General features: G+C 35.9%; 1 protein-coding gene across 1 annotated transcript; it reads left to right on the top strand.

Moving 5' to 3' along the window:
* Positions 1 to 650: 650 nt before the first annotated feature.
* On the top strand, positions 651 to 12,512 carry LOC141434059 (lachesin-like; the record flags this gene model as incomplete). The annotated part of the gene is given in 8 exon segments (XM_074096310.1): positions 651 to 858; positions 5,505 to 5,660; positions 6,440 to 6,568; positions 8,489 to 8,626; positions 10,691 to 10,855; positions 11,510 to 11,581; positions 11,656 to 11,739; positions 11,815 to 12,512. Coding segments are annotated over 8 exon segments (1,065 nt in total), but the record flags the coding sequence as incomplete, so codon positions are not given.
* Between the last annotated feature and the right edge of the window lie 7,109 nt (positions 12,513 to 19,621).

Raw genomic sequence — 19,621 nt, 5'->3', positions numbered from 1 at the left:
TTCAAGGTATTGCTGTGTGTTTGTTTTTTGTTAATGACTTGATTTCAATTTGATGATAAAATAGGCACATACTTTCTCTAATTGCTTGGCACTGGCTCCACAAACATGTTGCATTCAATCGTGCACGCGCATTGATGCGACGTGCTAGTGATCGCCGTTATGTAGGAAAGTTATATTTTATAAATTAATATAAAGCTAGACTTTTTTTATAAGACATAATATTAGGCTCAAAAATGTGATAAAATAGTTAATCGTTGTTTATTATGTTTTAAATTTTCCTTATATACCTATCGGGTGTGGCCTGTAATACGAGCAAATAATTAAAACGTAGAACAACATTTGTTCAGCGACGTGTAAAAATAATTAGTTTTTTTTATTTTATTACACCTTTAAGTTTATTCGAAGAAGCAATGTAAAGTAAAATGCTTGAAGTTTGTAGCGTGACAGGCGACGTCAGTTGTGTTCTAGAATGGCATACATTGATAGCAGTAGGTACCTATATAATTTGTATGAAAAAGGGAAAGTTCAAAGACTCCATTATTTTTAAAAACTCGCTGAACTAATGTTGTTCAGTTTGACGAGACGATCTATGTTTTAATTTTTTGCTCGTATTACAGGCCACACCCAGTATATTAGTTTTTATTCAACAGGTAGCATGGGTACGAATGGATACGCAGACTATCTTGAGCATCCACCACAACATAATAACACAGAACCCTCGCATCAGCCTGTCGTACAACGACCACCGCTCGTGGTACCTGCACATCAAGAGCGTGCAGGAGGTGGACCGCGGCTGGTACATGTGCCAGGTCAACACCGACCCCATGCGCTCCCGCAAGGGCTATCTGCAGGTCGTAGGTGAGCTCACTGACATCTTACACACATCAAGAGCGCGCAGGAGGTGGACCGCGGCTGGTACATGTGCCAGGTCAACACCGACCCCATGCGCTCCCGCAAGGGCTATCTGCAGGTCGTAGGTGAGCTCACTGACATCTTACACACATCAAGAGCGCGCAGGAGGTGGACCGCGGCTGGTACATGTGCCAGGTCAACACCGACCCCATGCGCTCCCGCAAGGGCTATCTGCAGGTCGTAGGTGAGCTCACTGACATCTTACACACATCAAGAGCGCGCAGGAGGTGAACCGCGGCTGGTACATGTGCCAGGTCAACACCGACCCCATGCGCTCCCGCAAGGGCTATCTGCAGGTCGTAGGTGAGCTCACTGACATCTTACACACATCAAGAGCGCGCAGGAGGTGGACCGCGGCTGGTACATGTGCCAGGTCAACACCGACCCCATGCGCTCCCGCAAGGGCTATCTGCAGGTCGTAGGTGAGCTCACTGACATCTTACACACATCAAGAGCGCGCAGGAGGTGGACCCCGGCTGGTACATGTGCCAGGTCAACACCGACCCCATGCGCTCCCGCAAGGGCTATCTGCAGGTCGTAGGTGAGCTCACTGACATCTTACACACATCAAGAGCGCGCAGGAGGTGGACCGCCGCTGGTACATGTGCCAGGTCAACATCGGTCGGTGTACTCTGGCTTCTGCGTAATATAAAGACTAACTTATCCCTATCTATCTATCTAATGCCTTTAAACAAGTAATTCTTGTGTGTTTATATATATAAAAAAGTCTCCTCTCAGCATTCTGAAATCATAATGAGGTATTCGTTATCTTATCAAGAAAAATATTGCCACGATGAATAATGCTTACCTCGACGTTTCAGCAACATTACAGTGGCCGTGGTCACGAGTAGACGGTGATAAGTCCTGTGCGTGGTATTTTGACTATGAGTGAAAATCACGAAAGTTTAAAACGTTATAAGAAAAATATTTTCGGTAAAATCTGCACGTTACGTGAATATTATTAATAATCTTCTCAGTGTTTATATTTTCCCTTTGTTTTGGTAATAATTTTATATTTGCAAGAAGTCAAAGTAATTCTTGGAAGTAAAGCCAAGAAAAATATGTTGAAATTCCAGAATGTTACGGTATATTAAGTAATTTATAATTAATTAAGAGAACGTAAAGCTTCTCGTCATTTAATCTCGTATATGAATTCTTATTAAGTACTTTCAGTTCATCATGTGCTAACGTGAAGCTGTAAATATATATAATTAAATTTTCTTAATATAATTAGATTTACTTAATTAGCGCTACAGGGAGTATGAAACGCGTATACCTACGTTAAAGCCTAACAACCTAACAATTAACAGGATGAATTAAATTTATCAGGACTTTACCTACTAGCGTTTCATATGAAAATTCAAAAATTACACCATTCATTTACAAACACCCGTACAAGAAATACTATTTTCAGAGACAAAAAATACTTTTTATGTTAACTCTATATATAATAAATCTAAATACCTGTGTGCCAATTATAATCCGAACCCGCTGAGTCGGTTTAGTGTAATAGAGTAACGAACATCCGGACCTCTGTATTGTTCTAATAGCATTAATTTTAAAATTATTTAAAAAACCGGTCAAGAGCGTGTCGGACACACCCGAAATAGGGTGCCGTATCCATTACGAAAAAATTAAGTAATATTTTTCTAAGGATTTCGTATTTTGTACGGAATATTCCAAGTTTAGGTATATTTTATACCTTAAGCTGCTATTAAGAAAGATTTTAATGAAAATTTGCACTTTAAAGTTGAATATTTTGCAAACAAATATAGTAGTTATATATATAGTAGTTTATGTATTATATTGTTTAAAGCACTGTATAGTAGCTTCCATTATTTTAACTCTTAAACTCACCCTTTGTCGGACCCTAACGTATTGCGCCTCTCCTCTCATCCACTCAAAGGTTGACTGGTAGAGATCCCTTAAAGGGATAAGTCCGCCTTTGTACAAGTATCTTAAAGTTTGTCAGTTGTATTTTGTTAATTTTCTTTTGTACAATAAAGAGTTTACGTACATACATACAAATCACTGAATCGAAAAATCGATTTAGCAACTCCCTAATGATTTTAAAACACCTATTCAACGATATCCCACACTACAAGGTTGGATGAGGAAAAAAAAACACCCCCACTTTACGTCTATGGGAGGCACACTAAAAAAAATTTTAAAATGTTTTATTGTACCATTTTGTCGGCATACTTTACTTATATATTCGTGCAAAACTACAGCTTTCTAGCATTGATAGTCTCTGAGCCAAGCCGCGGACAGACAGACAGACAGACATGGCGAAACTATTAAGGGTTCCGTTTTTGCCATTTTGGATATGGAACCCTAAAAGCAAATAAAAAACATAATACTCATAGCAAAAACAGCCCAAGTTTCGCATTTCTATATTATTTGTACCTAATGTAAATTATTAACAGGACTTTACCACTTAGATATTGGCGTATGAAATTAAAGTACCTAATCGAAATTTTGGAGTGGGTTCGTCGATAGCATCGTGATGCATTTAGTAGCATAATTAATAATAATTATTAATTATTGGCGCATAAAACCAGGAGAAGAACTTCTTTATTTATAAAAAAAAGTTATTTTTACAAAAGTCCTATTTTTCAATGTAGTGCAGGGTTTGTCGACATTCAAACAAAAGGGAGCAAATCTACCGCTCTGCTAAAATATTTGTACCTGACGCTACTCGTGCCAATCTGGCAGCTCAGAGAAATGTAACGAACAGGGGCCTACCACGCTCTCTTAATACGATTCAGTTTAGGCTCTAAACTGAACTGCATCGCTATTTCGTACCACGACGTTACTTTTGCGATTCAGTTCAAGCACGGTTCAGCGACAGCGATACAGGGGCCTACCACGCTCTCTTAATACAATTCAGTTTAGGCTCTAAACTGAACTGCATCGCTATTTCGTACCACGACATTACTTTTGCGATTCATTCAAGCACGGTTCAGCGACAGCGATACAGACATTTTCATTCGCTCACTTCAAGCGGTTTTCGTACCATGACGCTTAACTTGAGTGGGAATTGAATCGCTTCAGTGTCAAATTTAGCGATAGGTTTTAGTATACAATATTTGGTTTGCATATAGCGGCATCCCTTTCGCGACTTAGCGTTTCAGTTTCGGACCAGAGACAATATCGGTCTTTCATTCACTTGTAAACCATTGAGACTCAGCTCTGAGAAATAAACGTCGTGGTACCAATTACGACGATTCAGTTTAGGTGCCTAAATTGAACTGCTCCGCGTTTGGATCGTTTATGAAAAGATCATGGTAGGCCCCCAGGCATCTTCATTCACTCACTTCAAGCGGTTTTCGTACCATGACGCTTAACTTGAGTGGGAATTGAATCGCTTCAGTGTCAAATTTAGCGATTCAGTATAAGTTACTCATTCTGACAATTCTTTTGGAATTTTAAGTGTTTTACTTGGAATATTTTTAAATTTCAAGAACTTTTAAACTTTTATTCAAGTTCTATTACTTTTCATAGGTGGACTTGTGGATTAGTGACAGCGTAAACAAACATTTTATTTGTTATCAACACAACGGTTGCTAAGAACACAGAATGACATAGAGTTATGGTTTTCCAAATAAAGAGGTTTTAGTATACAATATTTGGTTTGCATAATAGCGGCATCCCTTTCGCGACTTAGCGTTTCAGTTTCGGACCAGAGACAATATCGGTCTTTCATTCACTTGTAAACCATTGAGACTCAGCCCTGAGAAATAAACGTCGTGGTATCAATTTCGACGATTCAGTTTAGGTGCCTAAATTGAACTGCTCTGCGTTTGGAACGTTTATGAAAAGATCATGGTAGGCCCCCAGCTGTATGTACTTAAAAGTAGCGTTAATTTTAGAATTCTGTCGAATACTTAACCATTAGTATAAATTCAACAAGTTCATTAGGAATTATTCTCCTAATTATTAATTTGGTACAAATTGCTACATGCTGTATTGTTTATTTTTAGTAAAATTCGTATAAAATAATGTATGTATATACGCTTAGATCTTTTAAACTAAATACGCAACGGATTTTAATGAGGGTTTTCACCTTAGATAATTTAAGGTTTTCACTATCTGTCAGATAACTTCACAGCAGCTATTTTAATACAATACATATAATTACACTTGAAATTAGCTTTATGTATTACTAATACTATGATCCTATGTTAGTCGAAATAAAATATTATTATTATTATAACTAGCGATGTACCATGGCTTCACCGGGTGCAGTTATGCGGAAAGGTGAAAAATGTGAAGTGTCTTTGTGGTTAGCATATCATCATAGTATCTTAATTTTGCACTTGATGCTAAAATAACGTTCCACTTTTAAATAGTGTTGGGTTTTATTTGAAGTTATTTTTCGTTTGACTAAAGTACTATTTGAAGTAACTCGTGAAAACTACTTATTTAGTAATAACAGGAGTATGTGTTAACTGTAATCAGTGTCAGTTAGTTGTAGGTACGTAAACACATTTACTTCGTTCTAAAAGCAATCGCTCCAGGTGTTTCGGCTTTATCGACAACATTTACATCGTAATCATGTGAGGTTTACAGGACAATTTGTTATTGTTTAGTGCCTCCATCAATCATTGACAACATGACGTCAACGGACATGGTGGTGCGTGAGGGCTCAGACGTGTCCTTGGTGTGTCGGGCCAGCGGGTATCCGGAGCCCTACGTCATGTGGCGACGGGAGGACGGACAGGACTTTAATTATAATGGCGAATCAGGTAAACAATATCGACGTAGGAAAAACAAGAGACTAACACCCCTTTAGCGTTAAAGCGTGCATGAGCCTTGCCGTCCCGTAATCCTGACGATAAGAATCCTAATGGTTTTAATGACCCCTTCACTACGAAACGTAAGGTTTGGGGTCGGATTTCCGTGAAGAGTAGACTTAATGTTTAATGCTGTGTCGATTTATCTATAATTTATAAGTACATGTACGCGTTGTGTAATATCTATGTATATAGTAAGTATACCTAAGTACAAACCAGCTTTGCTTAATTTTTTTATTATTTTTATTTTGAAGTCATGACCGTCAACCTCTAGCTATCCAACCATCTTAAGTGTTTTATTTGACATCAAAAAAAATTTAGTCTATACCAACTACTTAACAGTGAACTAAATTTCATAAGTGTACATAATGAACGTATTTTAAATTTTACTCGATATACTTAAATTGCATTTGACTACAATTACACCAGACGGTAAGCGAATTTATGATTTGAGATAAAAACATTTGCCCAGTAAATTCCCATTCACCCTTGATTTGAAGATGGCTCGATTTATGAAATCAAGAAACATAAACGAAGGCAGGAAAATTCACTCCTTAGCCGTCCAGATAAAAAAGATTCAGATTAGGATTAAATTACACAAAGTAAATTATTTATTATGTATTTTTTTTCCCTATTGCTTACCGCGAAAAACTTTATCTATGTTCTTCTGTTTTCTGTACCTGCTGCTTACTATGTTATATGGTGTTCAGTAAATGTTTTTTGAAATATAGTGAGCGTCGTGGATGGTGAAACTCTGACGATCACCAAAGTGTCACGCCTCCACATGGGCGCCTACCTCTGCATAGCATCAAACGGAGTGCCACCGTCGATTAGCAAGCGCATCATGCTGATGGTACAATGTGAGTTTCAAATAAGTATTAGTACTACTTACTACGACATGTGGACCACGATTACCACTAAAGAACTCGCGATATTTTGACGCGTCTGCTTGCGTCATAATCACGGATAGAATCGTAGTCTATATTCGATAGAAAATAAGCATAAATTAAAAAATATATATATTCAATTGATAGATGAATAAATAATACCACAAAGTATCTATTGCAGCTAACAGTAAGCTGCTCAAGGCTCACAGACTTAATTTTCAGCTGCAACTGTTTTGTGTTTTATGTACAATAAAGTATTTACATACATACATACTATTTTTGAGTTGCTACGGACAAGATGCAGACTAACTCCTTGATACATTTTATATGATAGATAAATGTGATACCGTCTCGGTTTACCCGGACAAAACAAATAGAGATGGCATATGTATCAATGAGCGGTAAAACAGGCCTTATATATTGGAGAAAACAAAAACCGATTACTTCGGATTATACTTATACTCAAAGCCATAAATTTCCAAGAAAGACAAACAAAAGGCTTACTAATTTGTCTAAATGAGTCATTCAAAACTTCAACTTTAATCGTGTTAGGAATTAATAACAAAGTAAACATCATTCAATAAAATAGTATTTACACTTTTACAGTCCTACGCAACCTGCTTTAAAAACATGTTTATTAGTTTTACGAATTCATCATTTGTTTTGATAGAATCCTATATAACAAGCTAACAAGGCATGATAAGTTTGGCGGCACTGCCCTGCATGACTGTCTGATGTGACGTAGCGAATTAATGATCCTTTTTAGGGTTTTGTACACAAAGGGTGCCAACGGAACCCTATTACTGAGACTCCGCTGTCTGTCTGTCTGTCCGTCTGTCACAGGGCTCTATCTCTTGAGCCGTAATAGCTAGGCACTTGAAATTTTCACAGATTATGTATTACAGTGGCCGCTACAACAACAAATACTAAAAATAAAATAAAGTTAAAAATTAAAGGGGGTCGTCATACAAGAAACGTGTTTCATCCAGCGGTTTTTGGTTGCTAGGCTGCCAAGATGATGGCCGTCAGTGGCTAGGGGCAACGCGAGTGACCCCATGTTGTTTTTAATGTTGAACTACTTATTAATTTGCGATTTTATAAAACCTTCGATAGTATAATAATTAATAATTGTGTCTAAGACAGTGGTTTAGTTTTTTGTGCAGCATTAAGACTAAATAACAATTTATAATCCACAAATCTCCGACACGCACTACACACACTTCACAAAAGTCAACTTCAATAAAGCACTCACAGCCGCTGCATGTATTTAATGTTTTTTACACTAAAAAAAATCCGTTATAATTCATAAGTTAAGTAACACTATTTATTTACAAGGTCAAAATTTAAAATCAGGTTAAGATTTATTCACTAATTCATAATAAGTACGCACCGTTCGGCCGAATTACCGCGTTCAGCCAATTTTTTCTGCCGTGGGCGCCGGGCGGCGGCGCATGGCAAGAGTCAAAGATGATGAGAATTTTAAAATTGTTCTTTATTCAAAATACTTGCACCTAGTGCTTACATTTGGGTGATATGTTTTTATTAACTTGTAATGTAATGTAACTAGTTATGTTTGTTCGGGTGACGTAGAGCTGATCTGATGATGAAGTTAGATTTTGGCCATAGGAACTCTGTAATAAAACGACACGACCGCATCGATTTTGGTCTCATTTGATTCGTCTTGACGACTACCTACTTTGGTAACCAGGGGCAAAAAGTACCGCCAACAAAAAGCTTGTATTAGTTTTTTTTACAAAAAATTATTACTGAACTACTTGTTTTTAAAACATTGTACGGAGATGCGGAACCCTTCATGCGCGAGTCGCTCGCACTCGCACTTGACCGATTTTTAATGTCTTTTTTTAGTACTTAATTTAAAATGAATTATTGCAGTTCCTCCAATGTTGTCAATACCGAACCAATTAGAGGGAGCATACATAGGACAGGATGTGACCCTGGAGTGTCACACAGAGGCCTATCCTTCCTCCATTAACTACTGGACTACGGATCGAGGAGACATGATAATTTCCGGTAATTAATAGATATATTCTTATCACTACCTACTTATTACCTCCTACCTTCTAGGAGGTAACTCCTACCCATAATATCTATTGAAAATATTTGTCGTGTTATTATTTGGTATCCAATTTACCGGCCATCCAATTGTTACTAATTAAAAACTGTTTAAAATATTCCATTACGTATTTGGATCATTCTTCTTTTTTACCTACAATTATCTGCTGTAAAAAACGCCTGACGGACACCTGTTTTGTGTCCTCTTTTATGTTAATTTTGTGAAAATTTATGTGATTGATGAAAACTTTGTTATTTTCTTTCTATGCATTTAAATTATTATGTAGGGGATAAGTAAAAGGAAGGTAAAAAAGAAAAACGACCCATTTTACAAAATGAACATAAAAATAAGCTTTAATAAACATGTCAATTTCAATATCATGATTAAAATAGATTTACGTCATGATATTAATGAGACTCACGATAAATATGCCCATGTATAATCGAACAGGAAAGTGTTTTATCAGTTTTAACAACAAAAAACAACACATGAAGGCTAAATGTTATAATAACTTAGTGAAAACGAACCTTTTGAGTTTTATTTTGTCGTATAAATGACATTAAGACTCTACATCTCAGCCATGAGAGGTAGCAGGTCAAGCGTTGTGCAAAAAATATATAAATAAGTACTAGAAAAATCAATTACCTAATACGACTGGTGGATTTTCCACTCACAGAAGGTTAATTTTTTAAAGTAACATGTATAAAGTACAATTAAAACATGTTTAAAATTGTATTGAACAGCTGCATCATTAATAATTTTTAGGGATAGCTACATATTTTTTATTTTTATATTATCTTGGATGTAATTTTTAGAAAACGGCCTCCAGTACTCATTAAATTAACTTCGTGCGCAGTGTAATCCTTGATAAAGTTTTTTCTAAGAAGCCTGTTCACCGGCTTATGATTATTTTCGTAATTTTGAAATCACAAAAGTATTTCAACAATTTAGACATAATAGTGGATATTATGACATTAAGGGCCTGTTTCACCACTTGTCGACTAACTTTAAGTGACGAATATCAGTGATGCTGTCTCTGTTTGTTTTGTCCGCATAAACAAAAACGGCATTACTTTTATCTGACACTTAAAGTGACAAGTGCTGAAACTGGCCCTTAATATGCTGATTTTTGGTATATTTTAGCTAGGTAATTAGATATATACAATAATTAGTAGACCATAAAAACTCCGTAATTTAAAAGAATTGGTACCTAAACTGCAAGTCCAATTCGGGAACAGAGGGTTTCAGTTTCGTTTATAGATGCAGCGCACAATGTTGGAAGATTTAACCAACTGATTTCACGGACTTAGAAATCTTGATACGTTTTTCTGTAGTGTATATTAAAAAACGTAATCATATTCTTTTGTTTTGTAATTTTAGGCGCATTAGTTTCTAAGGTAATGGTGAGGTAAATGTTGCAGCTACACATACTTTTTAAAATCATTACAAGAATATTTAACGCAATAAAGAGTGAGTTTAAAAATGTACTCGTATTGTGCACGTATAAATCAACTCGAAATAGATAACCAACATTTCCAGAACTAATCCACTTTAAATATGTGTGTAAGTGATTCTATCGTGCCTGAATCTCAGGGCAGTTTTACGTCATACATACATTTGAATAAACAATAATTATTATAATGTGTATTTTTTTTCGAGGTGCTTACGCAGAAACAACATTATTTAACACTGAGGAATAAACAAAGAAGCCTTCATAAAATGAATGAATGAAAAAATCTTTACTAATAAAGAAAACTTACCGATCTACCAACTTTTAACTTTTATTGCAATACCACAAGTCGTAACAGTAACTGGGAATTTTTATTTTTTCGCATGGTCGGTTTTTTTTAATGATGTCCTTTTGTGATTTTCTTATTCGTAATTAATATTCATAATTCTGAGAAAGAAAATATCAAAAATGTCTTAATTCTGAAGAAAAAGAACAAAAACATTTTAAAGTGGAAATAAATGCCCAAGTAGCAATTGTATCAGTACGATGCAGAGGTTTTACATTTAAGCAGAAATGGAAATTGTAGGTGGCAAGTACGAGGCGTTCCCTATGGACAGCGGCTACAATAAATTTATGATGCTGAAGATACGGAACATAACCAAGGAGGACTTCGGCTTCTACAAATGTATCGCTAAGAACTCCCTCGGAGAAACCGACGGCATTATCAAACTCGACGGTAAGAGAAACTTTACTTTTATGGGTTAAAACGCTGAAGTATTGTGGTCCTGATAACAACTGACAAACAACGTAAAGATGCTTGTAGGTATTTATTATATTTAGGCACCAACAATACACAGCTCTGCAAAAAAACTGCATTATTTAATCGCCCTCATGGCATTTGTCCTAATGTGACTATCAATACCTAAGTAAATAAAAGTAACGCGACTGACTGATTGACAAATATTGACAAACTAGGTACTGATGAAGATTAATAATTCAGAAAATGTTTCGAAATTCCCACAAGATTGGGAACTGGTCTAATTTTAATTTCTCTACGGGGACGTAATGGCGGATACAAGTTAATTCAATATCGTAATGTTGAACTGTGATAAATGCCCGACTTTTAAACACAGTACACTGGTAGGTACAACTATTACCACAATTGGGACTCATCACGTCACCAACGAGTTTCAACCACCTCGACGTTTCAACCACACGTTTCGACGTTGTCAGTCTGTTCATGACCACAGCCACTGCATGTGGAAAAAACGTCGAAGTAATGATTACTCGTTGTTAACGTATAAGTCCCGGTTGTGGTAATAGTTAGTATACTTGTGCCAAATTAATCTATCTTCATTTAAAATTAAATAAAGATCTATCCTAATTTCAGAAATTCCAGCTCCGCCATCCGCATTTACGACGCAGAAAACAGTTATTGATAACCAGACAATTAAAAAGAAAGGTATTTTTGTCCAATTTCTATCCTGGTTATAATTCATGTCGTTCTCAATTACAATAATGTTTGTTATTATTTAGGTCACCATGAAGTTTTTTTGGCCAATGACGCCGTGAGCTCTAACTTTCAAGGAGAGGCATTTGGTGAACAAATACGAAATTTTGGTAATTATTTTAACTAACTTCAATGTTAATGTTACAAACAATAAAAAATGTTAAACATCGCATTATTTTCTGCAGGATTCAACGATGACGAGGGCAACTCAGCTTGTTCAAGCAGAAGCAACATTATTTGTATATCGATATATTTCCTTCACCTAATAAATACATTACGAAATTATAGGCTATCTTGATAACTTGCATTACAATCTGTATAATTTAAATAACTTATTATTTTATGTATTCACAAGCTGAACAGACAATAAGTAACCACTGAATGTGTTTCGATTCTTCCGTAGCGGAAAATTGGATTCAAGTGATAATTTTCCTAACTGTATTAAAACTAACCAATTACATGGCGTCACGAATCATTTTTTCCTTCTTTGCAGTTGATAGAAATCACATTAAAATTAGAGTTACATAGTTCCTAGGTTTTGATTTTATAAAATTTCTGGTACTCTACGAAGTTAATTCAGCAATAGGATCGTTTTTAACATAAATCTAGATTAAATGTTTACAGAAACTTATCTTACAAGAACTTGTCAATTGGATGAAATGTAATTTAGAGTGACGACGCGGTTAGTCAATATTATATAATTTATATCTATTATTTAAATTATTTCTGAATTAAGTAATTACTGCGATACACGCTTAGTCGACTTCTACGCAGTAAGAAAATTTTATTCTTGTATCCAAAACAAATTCATTTTGTTTGTTGTTTTTTTATTTATTATTTTCTTATCATAATCAAAATCATCATTATCATCAGCCAGAAGACGTCCACTGCTGAACCCTGTTACCCGTAATTCTCACGATGTCGTCAATCCACCTAGTGGGAGGCCCGCCAAGGCTTCGTCTTCCGGTTCGCGGTCGCCTGTTCTTCGAGCGACGTGGCTTGCGCATTGCCACTTTTCTTCGCATATTTTTACAGTTCTGTCGGTGACTTTAATTCTTCGACGAATTTCCGTATTGCGGATTCATCGCGCAAAGAAACTCCAAGCATAGCTCTCATCGTAATAATAAGTGTAAACCGCACTAATGCTTGACAAGTTTAATTTGTGCTTAAAGTAGCAGATTATATTTTGAGCTAAAAGCAGACTGCAATGTGCTCTTAAATTATAAGGTTTTTGTAGAAAGGTCAGTAAGTTGACTGCCCAAAAAAAAACTTGTCTCAAAACTGAATTCTATCCTATCCTAAGAACCAAATTAGAAATGTACCTACAATAAAAATGTTTAAAAACTACAAATTAAAGGATTCAACTCACGAATAAGTTGGAAATAGACCGACCATTTTAGGACCGATACAGTACCCGCCTCCGGTAATATTTCGAGAAATTTTTCGCTGCGCTGCTTTTGTGGCAGTTATTTCACGAGACTTTAATACCTCAATCCCTTCGTGATGTTTCGTAATTATTGCAACCCCACTCCTTCGATCATCACGTCAATAATGAGAGTGATGAAATTTGTGTTTTTACACGCGTCGGCGTTATTTACCCAGCTAGTTCTTATGTACATACATAAATGCGCGTAAGAACTAGTCCTGATAAAGGTCTTAACAGGTCGGGGGAATGATAAGATAAGAGATCACCACCGCCCAAAGACACCTGCAACACCAGGGGGATTGCAGATACGTTGCCAACCTAAAGGTCTAAGATGGGATACCTCAAGTGCCAGTCATTTCACCGGCTATCTTACTCTCCAAGCCGAAACACAACAGTGCAAACACTGCTGTTTTACGGCAGGATTAGCGAGCAAGATGGTGGTAGCAATCCGGGCGGACCTTGCAAAAGGTCCTACCACCTGCAAAATGAATGCATGCATGAATGATGAATGCATGTAAAGTAATGCTTGTTCTCTAATTATGGATATGTATGTAATATAATATTTAAGTATGTACATACGTCCCATGAAATTTATTTCTTTTTAACGTCAAAATATTTTTTGTTCCGCTAAATAGTAATAATATTACTATGTTAAAGTAAACTCGAAAAATATTTTTTCTGGAACGCTCTAAAAGCAGATATAATAAGATCGCATTAGATTATTTTCAGTTGTTATCATAACTTTAAATTTCTAAAAGTGGCTCCGAAGCGGTAACGTTTCCTGTGCTCTCCCCCATTTGGAAATACAGGCGTGATGTTTGTGTGTGTGTTTAATAAATGGGTACAATGTATTTTGCACTTCATTGTAAAATTGTTAGCCGTTACTAAATTGACGTTTAATAGTTTAATGTATGATTTTAGATAAAATTTTAGTCAAAATACTTTTGATCGCTACTGTACCTATACTCAGCGGCACAAAAATTGGCCCACTCTACATACTAAATTACCCATTTCTGCATACATTTGAGGGCCAGATTTTTTGCTGCTCGTATATATGAGGTAAATAATTATTTTTATGGGGAATTTGACGACAAATTATTTAGTAATGACTGAGCGTTTCTAACCCTTGCAGGAAAGAAGGGTGTTTAAAAAAGCTAAATTCGTAAGTTACAAAGCCTTCGAATATTTGTGCAGAGAATTGTAGAATCCATTAGGGACGACCGATGTCAAAATGAGTTTCATTTGTTTCACTGACTTTTTAGCTGATTTAGGCGTGTAAAAAACGATATATTCATATATTAAATAGTGAAAACTTAGTCCTTTGTACTTATTTATTGGACGTGAAAACCCGGAAAAACAGTAAGCCGATTAGCATCGGATCAAAATAATGTTTTATTGTTTGCTTATATCCATTATCACGCTTTCATTATTTATTAGGCTTCAGAGACTCTTTGAATTTGGATAATTCGTCGTGTTAACGTAGTTTTAAGTTTGCTGCTACTGTAAAAATGCTATTTTCTATTTCAGGGAATAATAAAATGCTTTGAGTGATTGCTTATAAAAGTATTAGTATTTTCGACTCTGATGTTTACAATTTATTGTAATTTATTACTTTTCTAGAAGTGTAACTGACTCTTTTAAGTTTTTACGTAAGGGCTGTATTAACTTTCTAGACTGTTTAAATACACCTGTAATGAAGTAACAGATTGGTTTTAAAATATTAGACTTTAATAATTATAGAGATCGCCATATCTATGCGAATATGTAGATTTTTTGTAACGTTACTGCTGGGACGAAACTGCCAAAATAAATGGATGGTTGAATGAAAAATAATAAAAAGATGCCTGACCAAACGCTGTTTTATTTTTAGGGTTCTGTTTCTCAGTCGACAAAAACGGAACCCTTATAAGATCATTCTGTAGGTCTGTCTATTCATCTGTTATCAGGACCACGTGGAGATTATCATCCCAGCCTATATAAGTCCCACTGCTGGGCACAGGCCTTCTCTCATAATGAGAGGGCTTGGGCCGTAGTTCCTACGTGGGCCCAATGCAGATTGGGAACTTTACACGCAAAAAGAATTGCTTCGCAGGTTTGTGCAGTTTTCTCACGATCCTTTCTTTCACCGTAAAGCTCGTGTAAATTTCAAATGTAATTCCGCACATGAATTTCGAAAAACTCAGAGGTGTGTGCCGGGGTTTGAACCCACAAGCCTCTGCTTCAGAGGCGATAGGGCAAACCACTAGGCCATCACGGCTTATTTTTTTTTACGGCGGGAACATATTAAGCTGAAATTAATATCAAATACTTAAGTCTGCTGCGCTTTGGAGAACTGAATACATCAAACTTCTAAGTCAAAACAATCAAAAGATACAGTCAGTAAAAAAAGGTTTTTATACAAATAAATTATCAGGGAGTCGAAACCCACAGGCGTATTTCAAGGTTGTCCTAGAAACTTGAAATTAGTCATTAAATTAATTAATAATTAAAAAAACCGGCCAAGAGCGTGTCGGACACGCCCAGTATAGGGTTCCGTCAAAATCAAAAAAATCAAATAATCATTTTCTAAGGATTTCGTATTTGTGTTAACTTGATATACTTATTTATACTACCACCTTTTTAGTAGGTAAACATTTTAATCTACGTGGCCTATTGATGACTCTTCTACGAGGTGTAAACCTAAACTTATTTTTGTGAATGAAAACATACCAGATAGATATACAGGGAAAGTGAGTATACCATGTTTTACAAACAGTGGATGGCAGTGTTCAAGAGGCTTTGCTCTTTCGATATACCTAATAGCCTTTTTTTGTAAAATAAGAACTGAGTCCATATATATAAGTTATTACCCTAAACCCCAAGTCCGTACCTTAATATACTCTCGAAGTATGCAAAGTAAACTGTCCTAAGTGCAGAAATGTTCAGCATTTTTAACAAATTTTTTAGAGCATAACAGGCACTGGCCAATCGTTATTTTAGCAGGTTTACATGATTTGACCAACGCAACTGTTTATCCAGCTGTACACCCAGAAACCTAATACTGTTGGTTTTTGCTATAGGTAAAGTCAAATCAAACGTCATGCTATTTGTATATCTCAAGAAAGGCAAATAAAAAGTTTTTTCTAGGTTCATTTTAAGACTATTACATTGAAACCAGTACGACAGTGTTCCGTCCATGTCTTAAGGATTTGAGCCTTTCATGTTGCAATATTTTGGTTTTCAACTATTACACTCGTGTCATCTGCATAAAGGTAAGCTGTGCCATGAGTTATGTTATACTGTAAATCATTACCTAATAAATATGTTAAATAGCAAAGGCCCAAGAACAGATCCTTGAGGAACCCCACAGTCGATTGTTTTATTTTCAGAATTAACAAATTTAATGCATCCCATACTGACTACATCTGCTATTTGAACAATTTGGTTTCTATAATGTCTTAAACTTTCGTGATTTTCACTCATAGTCAAAATACCACGCACATGACTTATCACGCTAACGCACACGAGTAATATTTACCTCGACGTTTCGGCAACATTACAGTGGCCGTGGTCACGAGTAGACTCTTGTGCGTTAGCGTGATAAGTCCTGTGCGTGGTATTTTGACTATAATGAGGCTTCTATTGGTCAAGTAGGACTTAAGCAAATTCAGAACAGGTCCCAGGTATTTCGTAAAACTGTAGCTTATCCAGTAATATTTTATGATTGACGCAATCAAACGCCTTACTAAGGTCGCAGAAAATGTCAGCACATTTAAGATCATGGTTTAGATTGTTCATAACTTGTAAAACTAATTCAGTTATTGCTGTTACTGCATTCCGGTCCTGTCTAAAACCAAATTGTTGAGGACAAAAATAATTATATTTTTCAAAATGATTGGTTATTCTTGTCGCTATTGCCTTTTCAAATATTTTGGAGCTAACTGCTAGCAGAGATATCGGACGGTAATTATTTACGTCAGTTTTGCTATTCTTTTTATGTACTGGAATCACTTTTGCTGATTTAAACTATGAAGGAAAAACTCCTTCACATAGCACGCATGAAATATATCGCACAACAGCACACACAAAAATTCAATGTTAAAAGTGGAAAATTAATCTATATATATATATAAAATAAAAGAAATTTACTTATATAAAACAGAAACAGCACCCGAACACCCAACTCACACACTCGAAGCCCATTCAAGAACAAATCGCAATATATGGCCATCGTGCATAATGAGGGTTTTCACAGAGGTCGCTAGATGGCGTTAGTACCATGAGGTCCGATTGACGTTGGATTGATGTTTGCTTGCGATAGGCTCATTTAGTTATTTAACCAATCACAAGCAAACGTCAAACGTCAAACGGACCTCACGATACTAACGCCATCTAGCGGTATTTCGCCTCTATGAAAACCCTCATTATGAAGGCCGCGCGTTTAAAAAAAACTGAATGCCTGGTATCATGAAACTCAGTTCGCGCGGCGCAAAGAAAGCGACGCTCCTCGTACAGTTTGCGGTAGTTAGCTAAGAGATCCCTATTCCGAAACGTTATTATAATACTTTTCAACCCTCGGCAAAGAGACTTCAGGTTAAATTAGTAAACTAATGATGTTTAGTGCAAGAAACTCTCATGCGGGACCTTTCCACCACTTTGCTACAAAGGAAAACCACTTAGACAAACGGGCCGTCAACCAATCAAACGCCACCGACACCGTCGTGTACGAGAAATAGGAATGGCTGCAAAATGCTCTCGGGCATAGGCGAACCCCAGGTTTAGCAGCTTTGTTTCGTTAAGGTTTCACAAGAGTATCTTTTAATAAAATATCCAAAAGGAATTCTTAGTAAATGCTCTGTCAATCGATACGTAATCTCAATTTGATGAATCGTACTTTTAATGTAAGTACGGTAAGAAACATAAACGTACGAGTACTAATTGGTATAGAGTTAAGTTACAAACGCAAAACATTAATAAGCTGCAACGGATGCTGCCTTACACCCTTGGTTGGCTTACCCTTGAAATTTCGACAAACTTTTAATCGAATGTCAGTTAATAGTCAACGTTTCCTATTTTTTCATTTCATCGAATATTCATCACCTCAAATGATTAAAATAAGTATTTTTAAATCACTGATTTTTATTATCTGCAAATATTATTTGATAGATAGTTTAATAGATAGCAAAGCTTCATTTCATATATTATTATTTCATACTTTTTGAATTAAATTTATGTTTTGGGGTCGCAGTTCTAACCTTAACCTAACCTACTTTTCTGTTAGCGATTTATTTTTGTTGGGGTCGCAGTTCTAACCTAACCTAAACTACTTTCCTGGTAGCGATTTATTTTTGTTGGGGTCGCTGTTCTAACCTAACATACTTTTTGGTAGCGATTTATTTTTGTTGAGGCCGTAGTTCTAACCTAACTTATTCTCTGGTGTTTTAATAATACGTCGAAGAAATAAACAGCGATATTTAGTTGTTCTGTCTCATAAATAGTTGATGAAATTTATTTTTAAGCGAATAATCCTTGTACTGTTGTTCTAATAATTGTTTTTTTGTGTAATGAATAGTCGATGAAGAAAATTACTCCAAGAGAAAATATTAGTATTGAATAATCTATGCATTGTTTTCGATGGAATTAAAATAGTTTGTCGACATTTCAAGGGGCACCCGAATTTTGTAGATACTCGTAGTACGCTATGCACTAGAATAAACTATGTAATACCTATTTATTATCTGCAACGTATGAAGAAGAACGTACTCGTAAGTTAAGGCGGGTACTCACTAGCGAGCTGTAATTGTAACCGTTGCACGTTACAGTTACCAAAAATCATAGTGCCTACGTAGTAAGCGAGCGGAACCGGCTGTGCTTGCAGCGAGCCGATGATGGCCAGGCCAGTTCACGCTTACTGACTAGAATCCTTTTCAACTAGCTTGGATACGGTGAAATTTGCTTTTTTTCCATTCCAAGCCATGAATTTTTCAGACCAACACTTTATAAAAAAATATACTTGAAACCCAAAAGAACCCAAAAATTAAATATCTCCATAGCTTAAAATATTTTGTAATAATAAACTCAAATCACTTAAAAATATACTACTTTATTATAACCATAAAATAAACTTGTCAACTTTTATCGTGTAAAACGGAACTCAATTATAACAGAGCTTGACTTTGCTTATCGACCAACTCGATTCCAATATCTTGTAAAATCGTTTGACTCGCGTCATCTGTCAAATAAGTAGTAGTAGAGCGAAGGGCCTTGTATGAGTCTTTGTTTTGAGTGTTTCGTATTGTTTGATGTTTTTAACTGTTACTTTGTTCTTCAATTTTGTTATTACTGTTATTATTTTTGATGTAGTGCCATAAAAGACCGAACGGTTTGCGAGATCACGATAGACAAGCAAAAAACACTTGCGATGCGGGTGAAGCCGCATACATACGTATACATACCCTTATAATATTTAATCGAAAATGGCAAAAAAACGATTCGAATTTACATCGTCACAACCCTTTAATTACTCAATGACATGTGTCACCGTACCCAAGCTATTTGAAAAAATTATAGAACCTTGTAACGTACCT

This window comes from Choristoneura fumiferana, chromosome 13 (assembly GCF_025370935.1).
Source record: "Choristoneura fumiferana chromosome 13, NRCan_CFum_1, whole genome shotgun sequence".
NCBI lineage: Eukaryota > Metazoa > Arthropoda > Insecta > Lepidoptera > Tortricidae > Choristoneura > Choristoneura fumiferana.
Note: the sequence above shows the minus strand (reverse complement) of the source record. Positions and strands in the feature narration are given on the sequence as shown.